This window comes from Dendropsophus ebraccatus, chromosome 1, assembly GCF_027789765.1.
Source record: "Dendropsophus ebraccatus isolate aDenEbr1 chromosome 1, aDenEbr1.pat, whole genome shotgun sequence".
Classification (NCBI taxonomy): Eukaryota; Metazoa; Chordata; class Amphibia; order Anura; family Hylidae; genus Dendropsophus; species Dendropsophus ebraccatus.
Window position 1 is genome coordinate 103,252,752 of NC_091454.1, and position 16,371 is coordinate 103,269,122.

Sequence of the window (16,371 nt, forward strand, 5' to 3'; positions counted from 1 at the left end):
TTTATTATTAATGACACTTTTTTTTTTCTTTTACACTTATACTAGAAGCCCCCCTGGGGGACTTCTAGTATAAGCACACTGATCTCTCATTGAGAACTATGCTGTATAGTAATACAGCATAGATCAATGAGAGGTAACGGGAGGCAATTGAGTGCGGAGCCGGGATCAGCGCCATTGCAGCGCAGACCCCGGCCCGAGCCGGATGTGTGGATCGCTCCTCTGGGACAACGTCCCGGAGGAGCGATCCACCCCACTAGACACCAGGGAACGGCTGCATAAGGTAATCGAATGCAGCTGCCCCGCTCTGAACACCCGTAGGCGGCCCTGGACGTACAGGTACGTCCAAGGTCGCCTAGGGGTTAAAATTGTCCTATTTTGAATCCTACAACATTTTTACCTTTGACTGTAGGGATATGTGAAAACTCATTTTATTTGCGCCATGATCTGTTATTTTCACCATTACCACTTTTGCACATATGTGACTTTTTGATCACTTTTTTATTCTTTTTGTTCAGGGATGTGATCCAAAAAGCATCAATTTTGCACTTTAGTTTGGGCAAGTCCCTATGCAGCGCTACCAAATATGTAATTTTTTTTAATTATTTGTAAATTTTTAAATAGGAGGGGGATTTTATCTTTTCTCATGGGATAATTTACTTTGATTTACAAAAACAACACTTTCAACACTTTTTTAGTCTTCTAGGGGATGTCTGTACATAATAAGGGCTTATTCCCATGTCCTGTAAATTTCCCTGCTTTAAGAGGAAAGAGCATATGCATAGTGTATTGCTATTAGGAGGGTGGGGTTTAGGAAAAGATACAACTTCCTGTCTGTTCTCTCCCTTCCTTTCTCTTACAAGAAAATCTGGATAAAAACATTTCCTTCCTACCCTCCCTTTTTTAGTCTTTACTGTACAACTGATTCTCTTTTTGCAAGTGTAGTAATGCATGTAATATTGCAAGTATTATCTAATATATATGCAAAGAAATTTTTTATTTTATTTACATTTGATTATTTATAGTTTTGTTTCTATCCTCTAAGCCCATTGTTCTCTAGAGGTTTCCTCAACAGCGTTTTTGTCCTCTCCTGAGTGCTGGAGGATGTCTCTTTAGGTTACAAACCCACTTGGCGGGTCTGCAGCGAGTCTGCATGCTGCGTTTTTGCAGCGAGCCTCGCTGCAGATCCCGGCCCTATGCTTTTAATGGCAGACAAACACGCAGCAGGGATGTACATCCCTGCTGCGAGTTTGTCTGCAGCCCTCCCCATTAACCCCCCGACCGCTCATCCGGCGGTTCCCGATGTCTTCAGCAAGCCGGAGCGGGGACCAGGTGAAGTATATGCTCCAGCCGCCCGCAGCCCCGGCCGCCCGATCGCCCCCCCCCCCCGCAGCCCCGGCCGCCCCCCCGCAGCCCCGGCCGCCCGATTGCCCCCCCCGCAGCCCCGGCCGCCCCCCCGCAGCCCCGGCCGCCCGATCGCCCCCCCGCCCGCCCGATCGCCCCCCCGCCCGCCCGATCGCCCCCCCCCCCCAGCAGCACCGATCGCACGCCCCCCCGCAGCACCAATCGCACGCCCCCCCGATCGAGCGCCAGGGGGGCGTGCGATCGGGGCTGCGGGGGGGCGATCGGGCGGCCGGGGCTGTGGGGGGGGGCGATCGGGCGGCCTGGTCTGCGGGGGGGGGGGGGGCGGCCGGGGCTGCGGGGGGGCAATCGGGCGGCCGGGGCTGCGGGCGGCTGGCTGGAGCATATACTTCACCTGGTCCCCGCTCCGGCTTGCTGAAGACATCGGGAACCGCCGGAGCCGGGATCAGGTGAAGTATCAGCTCCGGCGGCCGGGGGGGTTAATGGGGTGGGCTGCAGACAAACTCGCAGCAGGGATGTACATCCCTGCTGCGTGTTTGTCTGCCATTAAAAGCATAGGGCCGGGATCTGCAGCGAGTCTCGCTGCAAAAACGCAGCATGGAGACTCGCTGCAGACCCGCCAAGTGGGTTTGTAACCTTAATCTAAGATGACTCTTGAGTTCAGGTTTAGCCTTTTTTTTCACAATGATATTCGTATCATGGTTTTTAATAATTTAGATGTATTTAAATGTGGATGTTTTTACTGATAAATGTAGCCAGGCTGGGTTAAAAACTATTAAAAATCAGTAAAATGAATAGTTTCTTATTGTTTGACCAATTTAAAGGCTATGGACACCCTTTAAAAATGAATCCTCGCTTTGTACTTACGGTTCAAAAACACTTAAACACTTTGTACATAGGTCTTCCTTTTGTGTACTCTCCTATCTACAGTATGTCTTAGTTTCATTCCTAAATCCAGAAATGCACTCTACTCTATGTCTAATTTCATAGGAAGTAAATTTTTCTGTTAGTATGTTTTGGTGTGTGGGAGGAAATCATTGCACGTAGAAACCATACAAGTTCTACACAGATGTTGTCCTTGGTCAGTTATGTTCAGTTCAGTTATGATAACATGCATGGATAAATATATATATATATATATATATATATATATATATATATATATATATGGAAATGAAATCTGTTTGTGTGTACATAGTTATTGATAAAAAAAAGGAACACTAAAAATTCTTTGAAAGGATAAAAAAGAGCGATGTTCATGAATCTAAGACCATATTAGACAGCTCGACACCTCAAGGTTAGTGAGTGCGGATCTGCTAGATCAGCGCTGTGCATGGCTATCATTAGTGATGTCAATGCAGCCCCTGCTTTTTAAGTAACAAATAAAAAAGTTTATACTTACCTATGCTATCCAGGTGTCCTGCAGCCTTCTACTTGTGCTCCCTGCTCATCACTGACGCTTATGGCCCCATCACGTCAGTGAGAGGCTCTGAGACAGGACGGCCAGTGATTGGCTGAGCGGCCTGTCATGGGGCTAGAAGTATCAGAGGTGAGCAGGGAGCAGGGGCAGAAGGCTGCAGGACAATGGGGGAGCATAGGTAAGTGCAAACTTTCTAATTTCTATACAGTCCCTAGCCTTTGGCCACACACCACTGCATGTAGCATTGCATGGCCAGTGAACGATGATTTCAAAGCAAGTTTAAATGACGATCATTTCTTTGGCGATAATCTGATGAATTGGCCTGATTTGGCAGATTATCACTCCGTGTAATAGGGCCCTTAGGCTGTATTCCCACGTTCCGTGTTCCGTGTCCCTAACGGAACACGGACGAGGAATGCCTGTAACGGAGTATCCCCTGCCCAGACAGCATATGATAAGATGCTGTGAGTGGGGGAGAACTGTACTGATATGCACCGTGTTGTAATGACAGCACCATGCGCGGCTGATTCATTACAGCGTCGCACATATCAGTACAGTTCTCCCCCGCCTGGACAGCATCTCCGTTACAGGCATTCTTCATCCATGTTCCGTCATGAACACGGAACGTGGGAATACAGCCTTAGGCTGGGTTCACACACAGTATATTTCAGGCTGTATATTTGAGGCTGTATAGCAACCAAAACCAGGAGTGGATTGAAAACACAGAAAGGCTCTGTTCACACAATGTTGTAATCAAGTGGATGGCCGTCATTTAATGGCAAATATTTTCTGTTATCTTAATACAATGGCTTCTGTATTGAAATAATGGCCGTTATTTACCGTTATATGACGGCCATCCACTCAATTTCACCATTGTGTGGACAGAGCCTTTCTGTGTTTTCAATCCACTCCTGGTTTTGGTTGCTATGAGGACCAAATACAGCCTGAAATATACTGTGTGTGAACCCAGCCCTAGTCTGTCAACACAGAATAAATCCCTGTAATATATATTTTAAGGCTATATTTCATAAAACAACGGCCGTTTTTCATAACAAAGGTATTTGGCAAATAAAGGCCATTGTTGTTACATAGTGTGAACCTAGCCTAAAAATGCATCTATGCTTTTTTAAAATATCTTTTAAAGAGTTCACCATGACAATGTCCTCAGAGAGTTCCATAAAGTTACTGCCCTTACAGTAAAGAATGAATTGCTGTGTTGGTGTGGAAGCTTCACTCTATATTTAGAGGATATTGCCTTGTTATAAATATGGTCCAAGTTATAAATAGGTAATGGAAAGATCGCTATTTTGAACTTTGAGATAGAATTTATATTATTCGGTCGCCCCTCAGCCATCTTTTTTTCTAAATTAAGTAATCCTATTTTTTATAATCTAGCAGTGTTTTAATTCTATTTATCAATTTTCTGTAAGTTTTTTCAAATATTAATCACCTATAATACTTAGATCTAATGACACATTTTGATCTTTTTTTTATTTACTTGTATATAACACTCTGTCATGTAAAACCTTTTGTTACCATTTAAATACAATAACAATATGGTGATAGCAGCAAAAAATTTGAAATGATTACTGAACTTCATGTATTTGTTTACATTTATAATTGATATAAGAAGAAGGTTTAGGCATCATGATCTCATGTTCAGTTACCATAACACTTATTGTCCAATAATAACTAAAGTAAGAAGAAATACAATAAACTTAATATCTGCAGTTTAGTGTACGATTAGCATTAGCTACAGTCAATATATTAATTTGTATAGTCGTGTTGCTATTAGAGATTGTATAACTTATCCAGCTTCTACAATTAATTGGACTTATTCCCATTGTAGAGCCTCAATAATAAGAAATAACTGAAATATCTGCTCGGCTCAAGATTCATACTAATTCTGAAGAAGATAATTTCCTTGTTCTATAGTTACTGCAGAAATATATACTGTAGATGTAATACATTGAGGGAAATTGTTCACTATTTATAGGTGTGGGATATTATAGATTTACTACTATATAAATAGTTGGATGAACATTAATCTGTTAGATGTGTTTATAAATTTGTCTAAGATTACTTTGTGCTTTTTTTCTAATTTATAAATGGGCCGAAAAACATTTATTTTTCACTTTAGGAAATGTTGTATTGCCGGAATTAAACATCTACTGCCTATTAAAAGGAGACATTGTATTGAAATGTATTACATGATAATAACACTTTAAATAAAATAACCTGTTGTATATTGTATATAGAAACATAGCACAATAATATTTTAAAAAGCTAATATACAGATATGATATTAAATGTATAGGCTGTGGGGGAAGTTATCAAGCAAAAAAGTTGTATTTGTTGGCGTAAAACGGCCAGATGCCACTTAATTTATTTGCAAATGGCCGTTTTGCGAATAAAATTTTCTCATCTGGCCATTTTACTCCACCTTCGCCAGTGGGGCTGGGAGGGGGTGTGGAGGGGGCGCGGACTCTGGGTCCGCTGCATTTATTATTTTTCGCGATGAAAAATGATACTGAAACCTACGCCAGCTCTGAACTGGCGTAGGTTTCAAAATTTTCCCATGGAGAGGCTCCGTGAAATTGGGATTTATGTAGAGGCAATGCGCCTCTACATAAATCCCCTAAGCTCCGGAGCTGCAGGGAAATTTTTTACGCCCGCCGTAAAAAGCGCAGGTTTTAATAAATGTCCCCCTATGTTCACTCAATGTCAAAAATATTGAAAAAGCATCAGATTTTGATATTTAAACAAATATCCGATTTTGCCGCGATTAAACTGACTACAATGGCAATACATTCAAGTCCATGAGAAGAAGGACGTCCAATGCAGACAGTGTATTAAATAACGGATGTTTTGCCGCAGACATCAAAATAATGAACATTATCATTATTTTCGGACGTCTTTTGAAACAGTGGACGTTTTTCATTAGTAGTTTACACACAGTCACACAGCCAAAGTCCACCTTACTATAGTATACCATTGGTGTGTTTCTATGCAGGCTGTTTTTTCTTAGAAGCTAGGTATAAGTATTAAACTTATATCAATATATCAAACTATAGATAAATCAAGTTATTTGCAAATTATTATATTATAGTTTCAGTGAAAACAATTGAATTTTTTTTTATATATTTTTGTCCTCACTTCTAAAATAAAATATAACAGAATGAAACATAACAGATAATGCTGTAGAAATAAATTATTGGTTCATTCTAAACCATAGATCTAAACTACTCTTATATAATTGAGAATCGCCTTTTCTTAAGAACACACTACATAGGCATAACTGTAACCATATGAATATGATGTGGTACTTAGACTCTTAAAAAAAAAAAAAATGGGGTGAAAAGAGAAATTCAAGACGTTACATTACCAATGGTGAATTTATTCCCATTTTTAAAGTACTACTTTTTCTGTAGATTCTTGATTCATCAGCACTATCTAGTATTTGGGCAATCATGTAACATTAGCATAAGGAGACCCATTAAATCTTTGTTTGCATTGATGTTTTCATACATTGAATACCTAACAGATATTCACAAATATCACAGCTGATTTCACATTCATTCTTTTGCCAGTCTGGGAAGTTTTGCAAACTATGAATTTTCTCTCTCTTTTTTTTCCTTTTGCTATTGTTGGTATTCTGTATGGAGGTAGTTAATTTTGTCATTCCAATGGAAAACCTCCAATCATTTCGGTCTTTTTTCCCCTCAAATGTCAGAACCATCATTTCGATCTCAACTTTATGCATACGTACTGTATATTGATAGCTTCTTTCAAATCAATTAAAAAAGGCTCAATGTCCCCATACTTCTCCATGCAATTTTTATGTGGAAGCCCACTACAACTTATCCCGCTAGTATGTTTTCTGGAAACTCTCAGCCAACTATAAATAGCAAACTATCACTCAAAGAAAAGTGAGAGTGTTAATGTATCTGCAAATTCTGTTTTAATGACCTTCTGCCAACTAGTACTCAAATGCATTTGAGCTTTTCAGTGATGCCAACTGTCAGGATTTAACAGTGAAATGCCTGTGTTTTTTTATATTCATAACTGACATTTGCATGATCTCGGTAATTATATGCAAATCTTACAATTTCTTCTTTTTCTAACATAAGGTTCATGCTACTTGTCAACTGCTCAGCTGTCTAGTGAGCTAATGCCTGTGGGTTTCAACCATGCTAGATGGCTGTATTTCAAGGTCTTATACTGCTTCATTGTTTAAGTCATTAAAGTGTTGGAAGTACAAATCTAAATTACAAATATCTAAAGAATATACCTCTAGAAAATCAAATAAGATGGTCAGAATCTGCTTTATTACCTTATCTGAACCATTTACGCTACAGAAAATGTACTGTTAACTTCCTTTGGCAAAGTAATGTTTTGACAGATCATACAAAATTATCGTTTGTGTTAAATCTAATTTTTTTCAACTAGAACAATGGTAAAATTACCACATTTGATTATAATGTCTGGTTTTCATGCATTCTAATTTAATGCATTCTAATTTAAACCCCACCTGAATTGGTTATTTTTTTTATTGATTATTCATTAGTAAATATTGGAGCATAATTGTATGCCAATAAATTTTATCAAAAACATAAACATGATAAGAAAACAAGAATAGTTATGGAATGGAGAAATTCACATGGTGCAGAGTTGGTACACCAAGATAAATCTTCATACCAATCCAAGTACATGTACTTTCTATTTGATTTGCTGCTGTACCATAAACGTACAGCTTTCTGCTGCACTATTTTATATACAGTCTCTGTATTTTTTATGTTCTTATTATGGCTGCAATCCCTGGCCTGACTGTAGGTCTAATGACAGTAATTGACAACATCAAAGGAATCTTTAAAAATTTCAGCTTGGATAACCAGAGGTTGCATTGGAACTTGTGTCCTTAGTCCACTTTCACACCACAGTATTTGGGTCAGGGATTTTTATGAATTGGAGCCAAAATAGAGTACTACTATGTTCTCACTACAGGAATGGAACCTCATTTAACAGCACAAGGCAGCTGTCTTTTCATAACGATGTAAGCAAATAATGACCATTATTTGCAGCTGTCATCAAATCCATAGTGGGAACATAGCCCAAATGTATAATGTAACATTTTGCACCTTTTCTATGTTTTGCTCCTACTTTTAGTTTTAGCTAACAAATTATGATGCAAAATACTGACCAACATACTGCTGTATAAAATTTATTCTAGGCCTATTCACATAAGCGTAATAGTTAATGTTTATAATACCGATCCACTATGTGAACATTTTAAAGCTGGTTTCACATGGCAGCTTTGGTCCAGTATTTTATATCAGTGTAGCCAAAACCAGAGGTGGGTCCTATACATGGTACAAATCAGTAGATATGGGATCACCCTTAGGCTATGTTCACACATCGTTTTTTTCAGCTCCGTTTAAAATGCCGTCCGTTATTTTGAGGCTAAAATAACGAACGTTTTTCAAAGCCTGCCATCCCCTTAGTGCAATGACGGGTGTTTGCACATTATCTTAGTTTGGGGTTAGTAATTGCCCTTTGGTTGTGGCTTAATTGAAAAATCCATTGAATTTAATTTTAAAAACGGAGAAAGAACGGTGACAATAGAAGAACTGTGTGTGAACAACTAATACAAAACGTCCGCTATTTGCAAAAAATGTCCGAAAATAATGTTCATGTTCATTATTTTGACGTCTGCGGCAAAAACGTCCGTTTTTCAATGCATTGTGCGCATAGGACGTCTGTCTTTCCATTGACTTCAATGCAATTGCATTGAAGTCAGTTAAATTGCTGCAAAAACGGCCGTTTTTTTAAATAGCCAAATCGGATGTTTTTTCTCCATTTTTGACGTTGTGTGGACATAGCCTTAAAAAGTTGAATAGTCAGGGCAAACCTGCAATAAGGGGTCAGTAAAGGGTAAGCTACTTATTGTGAATGAGAAGATTTTTAAGAGCTACACTTCCACATAGACCCTTTTTGTTGTGTTATGCACTGTGGGATAGTGTCCATTTTTTCTCTCTTAAAAAAACAACAACCCACAACTAAATTAAAGTTAGGTTTTAACGGGATATAAAATAATAAAATAAATAAAACGTATGAAAGGAAAATGAGTATAAAATGCGGCTGTATTTTAAATCTAATAATGAGCTACTGTACATTAAAGAAAAACTATCAGAGGGTTAGAAGTATCTAACCCACTGATATGTCCCTATTGTTTGCGGGGCTCTGAGGAGAAGGTAAGTTTCTTTATCCTCTGCACCATTTCTGTGCCATTAGGAGTTTAATCTTTATGCTAATTCGGCATTTTGGTGCTCTGGATTAAACTCCAAATAGCACAAAAATGGCAGAGAAGATGAAGGTAAGAAGCTTACGTTCATCCTCAGCGTCTAATAGGGACATATTGGCAGGTTAAATGCTTCTAACCTGCAAATAGTTTCCCTTTAGGCTATGTTCACACGGCGTGAGAGACCAGCCGTTCCGTAACCCCGGCTGGGTCACGGAACGGCCGGTCTCTGTCCGGATCATCGCTGCCGGTACTTAAGTACTGGCCGGATGATCTTTCCGGCCACAGAGCTCTGATGCGGGCGCATCAGTGCGCGCCCGCATCAGAGCTTCCCATAGCACACAGTGAAGCAAGCGGCCGTAGCCGCTCGCTTCACTGTGTGAATTGACAGGGCTTTCTGCGGCCGGAATTCACTGAATTCCAGCCGCAGAAAACTGACATGTCAGTTATTTGCAGCCCCGTATGGGTTACCGGCCGGAGCGCATACGATGTCTATACGCTTCGGCCGGGATCCCTCAGAACAATAGGTATTGTTCACCTGTACAAAGTACGGCCGTTGTTGCCGATGGAAACAACGGCCGTACTTTTACGTAGTGTGAACATAGCCTTAAAGTCTATGGAAAAACAGCCATCTGTGTACACATTGTAAAAAATATATCTTTTTTTACAATGTGTGTACGGACTGACATTTTTCCATAGACTTTAATGTAGCACATTATAAGAATCAAAATATGGCCAAGTTTTATACCAACTTTATACCAACTGTCGTATTTTGCTTTTAGTTTACTGTGGGTGAAGATAGCCTTGAACTCCAATGTAATAAGGATGAACTACTGAAAACATACCCATGAAATACATAAATAATATGATTCACATACAGATTAATTAGTATTTAAACTTTTCATAGACTTCAATAGGTATTTTCCATGTGCAAAATAGAGAATGAATTAACCTCATTTTCAAAATGAATGCTAATTTAATAGCCCCATAATGACATAAGCTCCATATTATGAACGGAAAAAGAAAGAAAAGATTGGAATACTGATGATGTGACTTAATACTACAGAACAGTAACAATAATTACAGAACAATAAGTACACTGCACTGCATATTATTGACTATTAATTCATTTGTGTTTGTATCTAGTAAGCTGTATATGTATTAATTATTTTATTAATTGAACATTTATATTTATATGTAACAATACTTGGCCTATGCTGTTAATGGAAAATATTCCAAAAACATATGAAGCAAAAAGGCTTATATATTTAAAAAGAAAAAATGTATAAAATAAGATAAATATTAATAAATAACATTTAAACCATAACTTTAAAAGTATCCTACATGTACATTCAATGTTTTATCATCTACAGATTTTAGTAGATTAACTCCCTATATTGAGGATATATGAGAGATAGAAAAAAAATATTGTTTTTTACTTTTTTTTGGGGGGGGGGGGGGGGGGGGGGCTTTAATTAAAATAACAAAAATTGAAAACACAACCAAAATTATAAAAGTCATTCCCTTCTGTAGGAGTTTATTGCTATTCAGCAATAAACAGAATAGGGAGTTACCAATGCTATAAATCATTAAAGGGAAACTGACAGTATGGATGTGCAAATATCCATGTTGCCAGTTTCCAATTTCCTATCACCCGAGCATCATATACATACTGTACCTTCCGCACTGCTGTGTGATCTGATGTATTTTTAAAAATCACTCTTTCAGGTCTGACAGTATCACAGAGGCAGGTCTGTGACACTGTCTGCACTGCCCCAATATCCAGCCACTGTGACAAAGGCTACCCCCTCCTTCAGAATGATTGGCAGCTGGCTCATCTTCATTTTAACATGAGCCAGCTGTCACTTTGGAGAAGAGGGGTGCCACCTAAAGACACAGCGGTGGAGGGATTTCAGGGTGCAGGATCTGTTTCTGTCACACTGTCACCCATGCTGTTAGTTTCACTTTAAGTTAATGAGTGGAAGAGTTAGCTTTAAGGAACATGACATTTTCTAAATTGATGTTTAAGAATTAGGTTTTAATCTTTAGGCTTTGTTCTCACACAGTAAAATAATATCAAAATAGGACTGTAATTTTGAGTTAAATGAGTGTTAAGTGAGCACTGAAATGCTTGAGTACTTAACTCAAGTAACGAACCCTACTGAAGTGAGAGACTCAAGAATTTTACTAGGTACCCCGTGCTCAGCAGACTGGAGGGTGCTTGGTTCGTCTTCAGGATGTCTTCTGGTTAGGTATTGCATTTTTTTTGTATATTTTGTCACTTGAGGGGATATGTAAACAAAATATACAAAAAAGCAGAACAAAAAAAATGCAATGTGTTACTGCAAGACACGTTAGAACTCCAGCAGTAGCCTTAAAGATCTGGGGAATATCTGTATGGCGGGGTAGGATAAAATCCCTGCTGCAGTGTGTGCAACTTTGGTTAAGAACTGCAGGAAATGTCTGATCTCTGTAATTGCAAACAAAAGTTTCTGTACGAAATATTAAGCTCAGTTTTTTCTACTGTATAAAATACTTATTTTATGCAAAAATTAAGGAAAACAATAAAATAATTTTGCTTGTATGCAATTAGATAATGTAAAGGAATTGTCTGGATAACAATTATTTTTATATATGGCTAGCAATGATATATACTGTGTATATATATATATATATATATATATATATATATATATATATATATTTTTTTTTTTGTTTTGTAGAAAAAGAACCTCACCCTTTAGCTGCTGTTCTTACTCACTACTTGTCAATGCTTCCTTGTTCCAGTGACGTGTTGTCTCCACATAATACGCCTGTTCAGCCAGTCACTGACTGAGGTGGTACACAACTGCTGCTGGTGAATGGCCCAGTGGGATAGTTCCAGTTAAAATGAGAACTGGGAAGAAGTGGTGACATGCAGAATTCGGTAGCACTATAAACATGAGCTGTGGGGGTTTGTTGGGGGAGTATCAGATTTTTTCTTTACACTATATTAAAGGTATGCTTTATTTAAAAATGTCTTTCTTTATATAGCACTACCTTATTCTGCAGTGCTTTACATACTTTTTCATCACTGGTCCAGAAATCTAAATTTCAGATTCACCTATCTGTATGTGTTTTTTTTAGTGTGGGAGGCAACAGAAGTATCCAGGGGAAACTTATACAAACAGAGGGACAACAAACAAACTTCTTGCAGTTAGTCTGTCTGTCTGTCTGTCTATCTATCTATCTATCTATCTATCTATCTATCTGGACAATTTGTAATCATTTTATGCCATTTTGACACCTGGTGGTCAATATTTGTGTAGTGCCTCTTAAGCAGTATTTAAACTTTCTGAAAATACAATATATTCTAAATGTAGAAAAGAGTAACCATTTATGCCCAGATCACAAGCTGCTATGGTTTCTTTAATGTGTAAAGGTGAGAGTAGGAGGACATGTATTCCTACTATAATCAACCTTTACAAGTGTTCTTTATGAAACTCATAATAAAGGTCTTTTGTAGCATACGCTATGTAATAAAAGGAAATAAGCTAATTTTACATTAGTTTCCCTCTAACATTTCAGTCAGTGGCACTGAAAAACAGCAAAATAGAATAAAAATAAACGGTAATTAACAAAGAATTGAAAAAAAAAAAAATGAGCTGAAGCGAAAAACATAATTATCCCTAGTGTGAATAAAAATATAAAGTGAACAATAGATCCATTTCCTATTAAACATGATAAATAGGAAGAATATATTTAAACGTGCATATTCTAGCCCACACAATAAAGCCAATGCTTTGTAAAGATGTAAAAAGAATCCAAGTGTACAAAATGAAGTGACAATGGAATACCTTTCCAACAAAGAATGGAATGCAGTAAAAAGCATACTATCTTTATCTTTTCAAAACTACATGTATATGAAAGAAGAGTAAATTACTCCAATTTGTTAGAATTAAAACAAGAACAGTGACAGATTCAATATCCCCCAAAAAAAGACTTACAAACAATTGCACATCGCTTTCGTCCTCATTGTTCTTTTCTTTACTTTTATCTTCTGTTTTATCATTATTGTTGTCTTCAGAAAAGTCATCATGTGAACAAATTATTCTGGGAATAAATTTCTCTAGAATGGAAAGATATTTTTGAAGACTTGTATAAGTTAAAAGGACACAGAACATAATAAACTTAGTTATGTGATCAATATTAATGTCAGATGTTTCATATTGTACCTGTTGCTGCAGGAATTTCTGCCTGAATTACATCAGAATCTTCATCTTCTTTGCTATACAATAAAAGATAAACCGTTATTAACCCACAGATATATGCAGGCAAAACTGATAAATGTGTAACTGCTTTAAATTGAACATCAATAACAATAAAACAACTGACATTTGATGTGAATAACATTGATTTTCTTGTGACAATGGCACCACTCAAGGGATAGAATATATTAGGTAGCTAATTGACAGTTAGCTCTTATAGTCAATGGTCCAGATTTATTAAGCTGTGTAAAACAAAAACGGATGTAATTTGAGCATTGCAATTAATCACAGTTCAGCGTTCATATCTTATCAGGCTTTGGTAAAAGAGAATCTGAGACGTAATTGGACTGGCAGAAGTACACCAGTTTTTGTTTTACACAGATTAAAAAATTTTGGCTAACGTGTTGGAAGCATGAAAATTGGTCAAATATAAAAGCATGTATAATTTGACAAAAGTGGAATTGTCAGAGCACAGAAGGATGGTGTGTCTTGTGGGGAGCTCATAATGTATAGAGGTTAGTACCTACCAAAGGTGGTCCAAGAAAGGACAATAAACCAGGGACAGGGTCAGTTGTGCCTAATGCTGAGAAATGCATATGAGGATCAGATCAAATAAACTCGTTCATGGCAAAGATATTTGATAATGGCAGTGGCCTTTTTCAACAACGTATTGTACCATCCATCTAAATCTAACTGACCAACTGTAGAATGTTCTGGAAAAATAAGAATGATCCAGGATGGCCATACCTCACAACATAAAGGACATCAGGTACATCACTTTAAGATTTTTAGATACATTTTTACAATAATCAACCACGGCCTGGTTCCAGTGCACTGAAACTCCACATTCGCTTTTAGGGTATAAACACACACACCTTATACGCAGCGTATTTACTGCTGCGATACGCAGCAGATACGCAACAAATACGCAGCCATGTTTTTGTAGTGCTAGATAACCCTTTAAAGGGATTTTCCGGGCAAAATGTACTGATGAGCAGAGTGCTAACAACTGGCACCTGTACTAATAAGCTGTTTTTGCATTGAATGGAGTTTGACTTCATTCATTGTGTTGCGGTGGCGATGTGTAACTGCAGCTCAGCTCCTCATTACCAGGCTCCCATACCCCACCAGATGTAATTTTCTCCCGGCTGTGAAGTATGCTGCGAACATGTCTGCCACATCACTGAAGGGAGGGATTTACCCTACTCAGCCAATCAGGGACTGCAGCAGTGTCCCACTCCAATCACTGACTGGCTGAGTGGGGCATCCGTCCGTAGCTGTTGTGACCTAGCTGCAGGGGAGATTTGCATCTGGGGTTGTCATCGGGGTTCAGGAGCAGATCTTGGCACTGCAAGGGCACCAGAATAGGTAAGTATACCTTCTTTATTATTCTGCCCCCAGAAAGAAAGGATTTCAACCCCCCCCCCCCCCCCCCCCCCCCGACTTCTCCTTTAAGGGTTAGATGTGTCAGATAAAAATTTATAAAAAGTCATCAAAATGTCTCATTTACACCAAAATAGTCACGATAAAAATGACACATCATGGCGCAATATGAGATCCAAACAGCCCTGTAGACATAAACCTTAATAAAAGTAAAGGGGTATGATAATTTACAGTAATTTTTTTTAATGATAATTTACAGTAATTTTAGTTTTTTTTGTAGTATGGTAAAATATACAGTGACATTACAAAGTACAGTTGGTGCTGCCAAAAAACACGCCCTTATATGGCTCTGTAAATGAAAAAAATGAAAGCATTGGGCTGACTTCATACTGCCTTAAAATCTGAAACAAAACAAAACCGCCAATAAAAGCACCGTGGCCTTTTCTTTCTTTTTCCTGCAAAAACCTCAACAGCCAGATGTTAGCTGGAAGTCAATGGAAGTTTATGATATGCCTTACACACAGTTTTTTTTCGGGGTGGTGTTTTTCTCTCCTTTCTGTAATTTTTGAGGCTCTGTGGCAGTTTTTCCAAAACACTGCATGCTGAGGGTGTTTTTTTAAACTTTAAACTTTTGCAAAATTTAACAATGTATCTTATGCAAGTCTCAGTAAAGGATGTAGTTGTAGAGTTTCATGCCCAATTTTTAACCTGCATTGTTTTGTTATATTAAATGTTCAAAGTGGTGAAATGTTGGTTTTAGTGCCCTTACTGCTGTTTTTGAACCCCTGAAAATTCTAAGCTGTTCTAATTCTCTCAATTTTAATGGCTGGTACTAGAGCTAGGCTGTTTTCCAGTAGTAGATCCACAATTACCTCACCCTTTACTTCTCTGGCCAATGAGCCCCTGAAATTCCTCTCCATATTGCACAGCTATTTTAATTGTCTCCATTTCAGGCCGCATTGTGCTGAATAGTGATTTACAGAATGCAGTATTATAGATGGCATGGGTCAGGAGAAAGGGTGACTGACCCACTGGATTGATGATAAACAGCAACAATTGCACAGCAAGAAAGACCTTCTGCTGTTGAATGAGAAGGAATGGGGGGAGGGTTACAAGTATATATTAAAACAGACAGATCTGCTATAATAGCTCTGTATTCTGCCTGTGACTGTGACTTTGTCTGATCAGTGCTGTTTTCTCTTTTATAGCCTTCAGGGTGATTACACTTTTCAGAGCACCTGTGTAGATCTGGTGACTACAATATGATCTGTGCATGGTGGTATTATTGGTTATATTAGTACTTGTGATTAGGTGTTTTTATATACAGCTTTCTCTACCACTTGTGTGGTTTACATACAGTATATAAAGCTGTGGCACACCTACTCGTGTGTTTACTTCACCTACTGTTCTGTTGCTTTTGCCAATGTCATTAAGTGTTTACCTGCACATTAGTGCCTAGTGTAGAAAGCTGAATGTGTTTTCCAGTGGTCCATATACCACCAATGTGGCTACAACTAATGACCCTAATTGTTTGCAGACCCTTACTTGTGTTGACCCCATTTACTTTTGCTATTGCAGTGTCCCAGAGCGGGGTCCACTTTTCTTTTCTGACAAGTATAGGTAGGTACTATGAATGTATATGTTTCCAGACTGAAGTCTGTAGC

The 16,371-nt window shown here is 38.3% G+C and overlaps 1 protein-coding gene across 1 annotated transcript in view; it reads right to left on the bottom strand.

Moving 5' to 3' along the window:
- The window catches only part of PPP1R3A (protein phosphatase 1 regulatory subunit 3A), a 48,156-nt gene that overhangs the window by 9,283 nt on the left and 22,502 nt on the right, over positions 1-16,371 (bottom strand). The window contains exons 2-3 of the mRNA XM_069976207.1: positions 13,292-13,344; positions 13,064-13,185 (exon numbers count right to left, since the gene is read on the bottom strand). Coding sequence (XP_069832308.1) covers positions 13,064-13,185; positions 13,292-13,344 — 175 coding nt within the window. The remainder of the gene's footprint in view (positions 1-13,063; positions 13,186-13,291; positions 13,345-16,371) is intronic.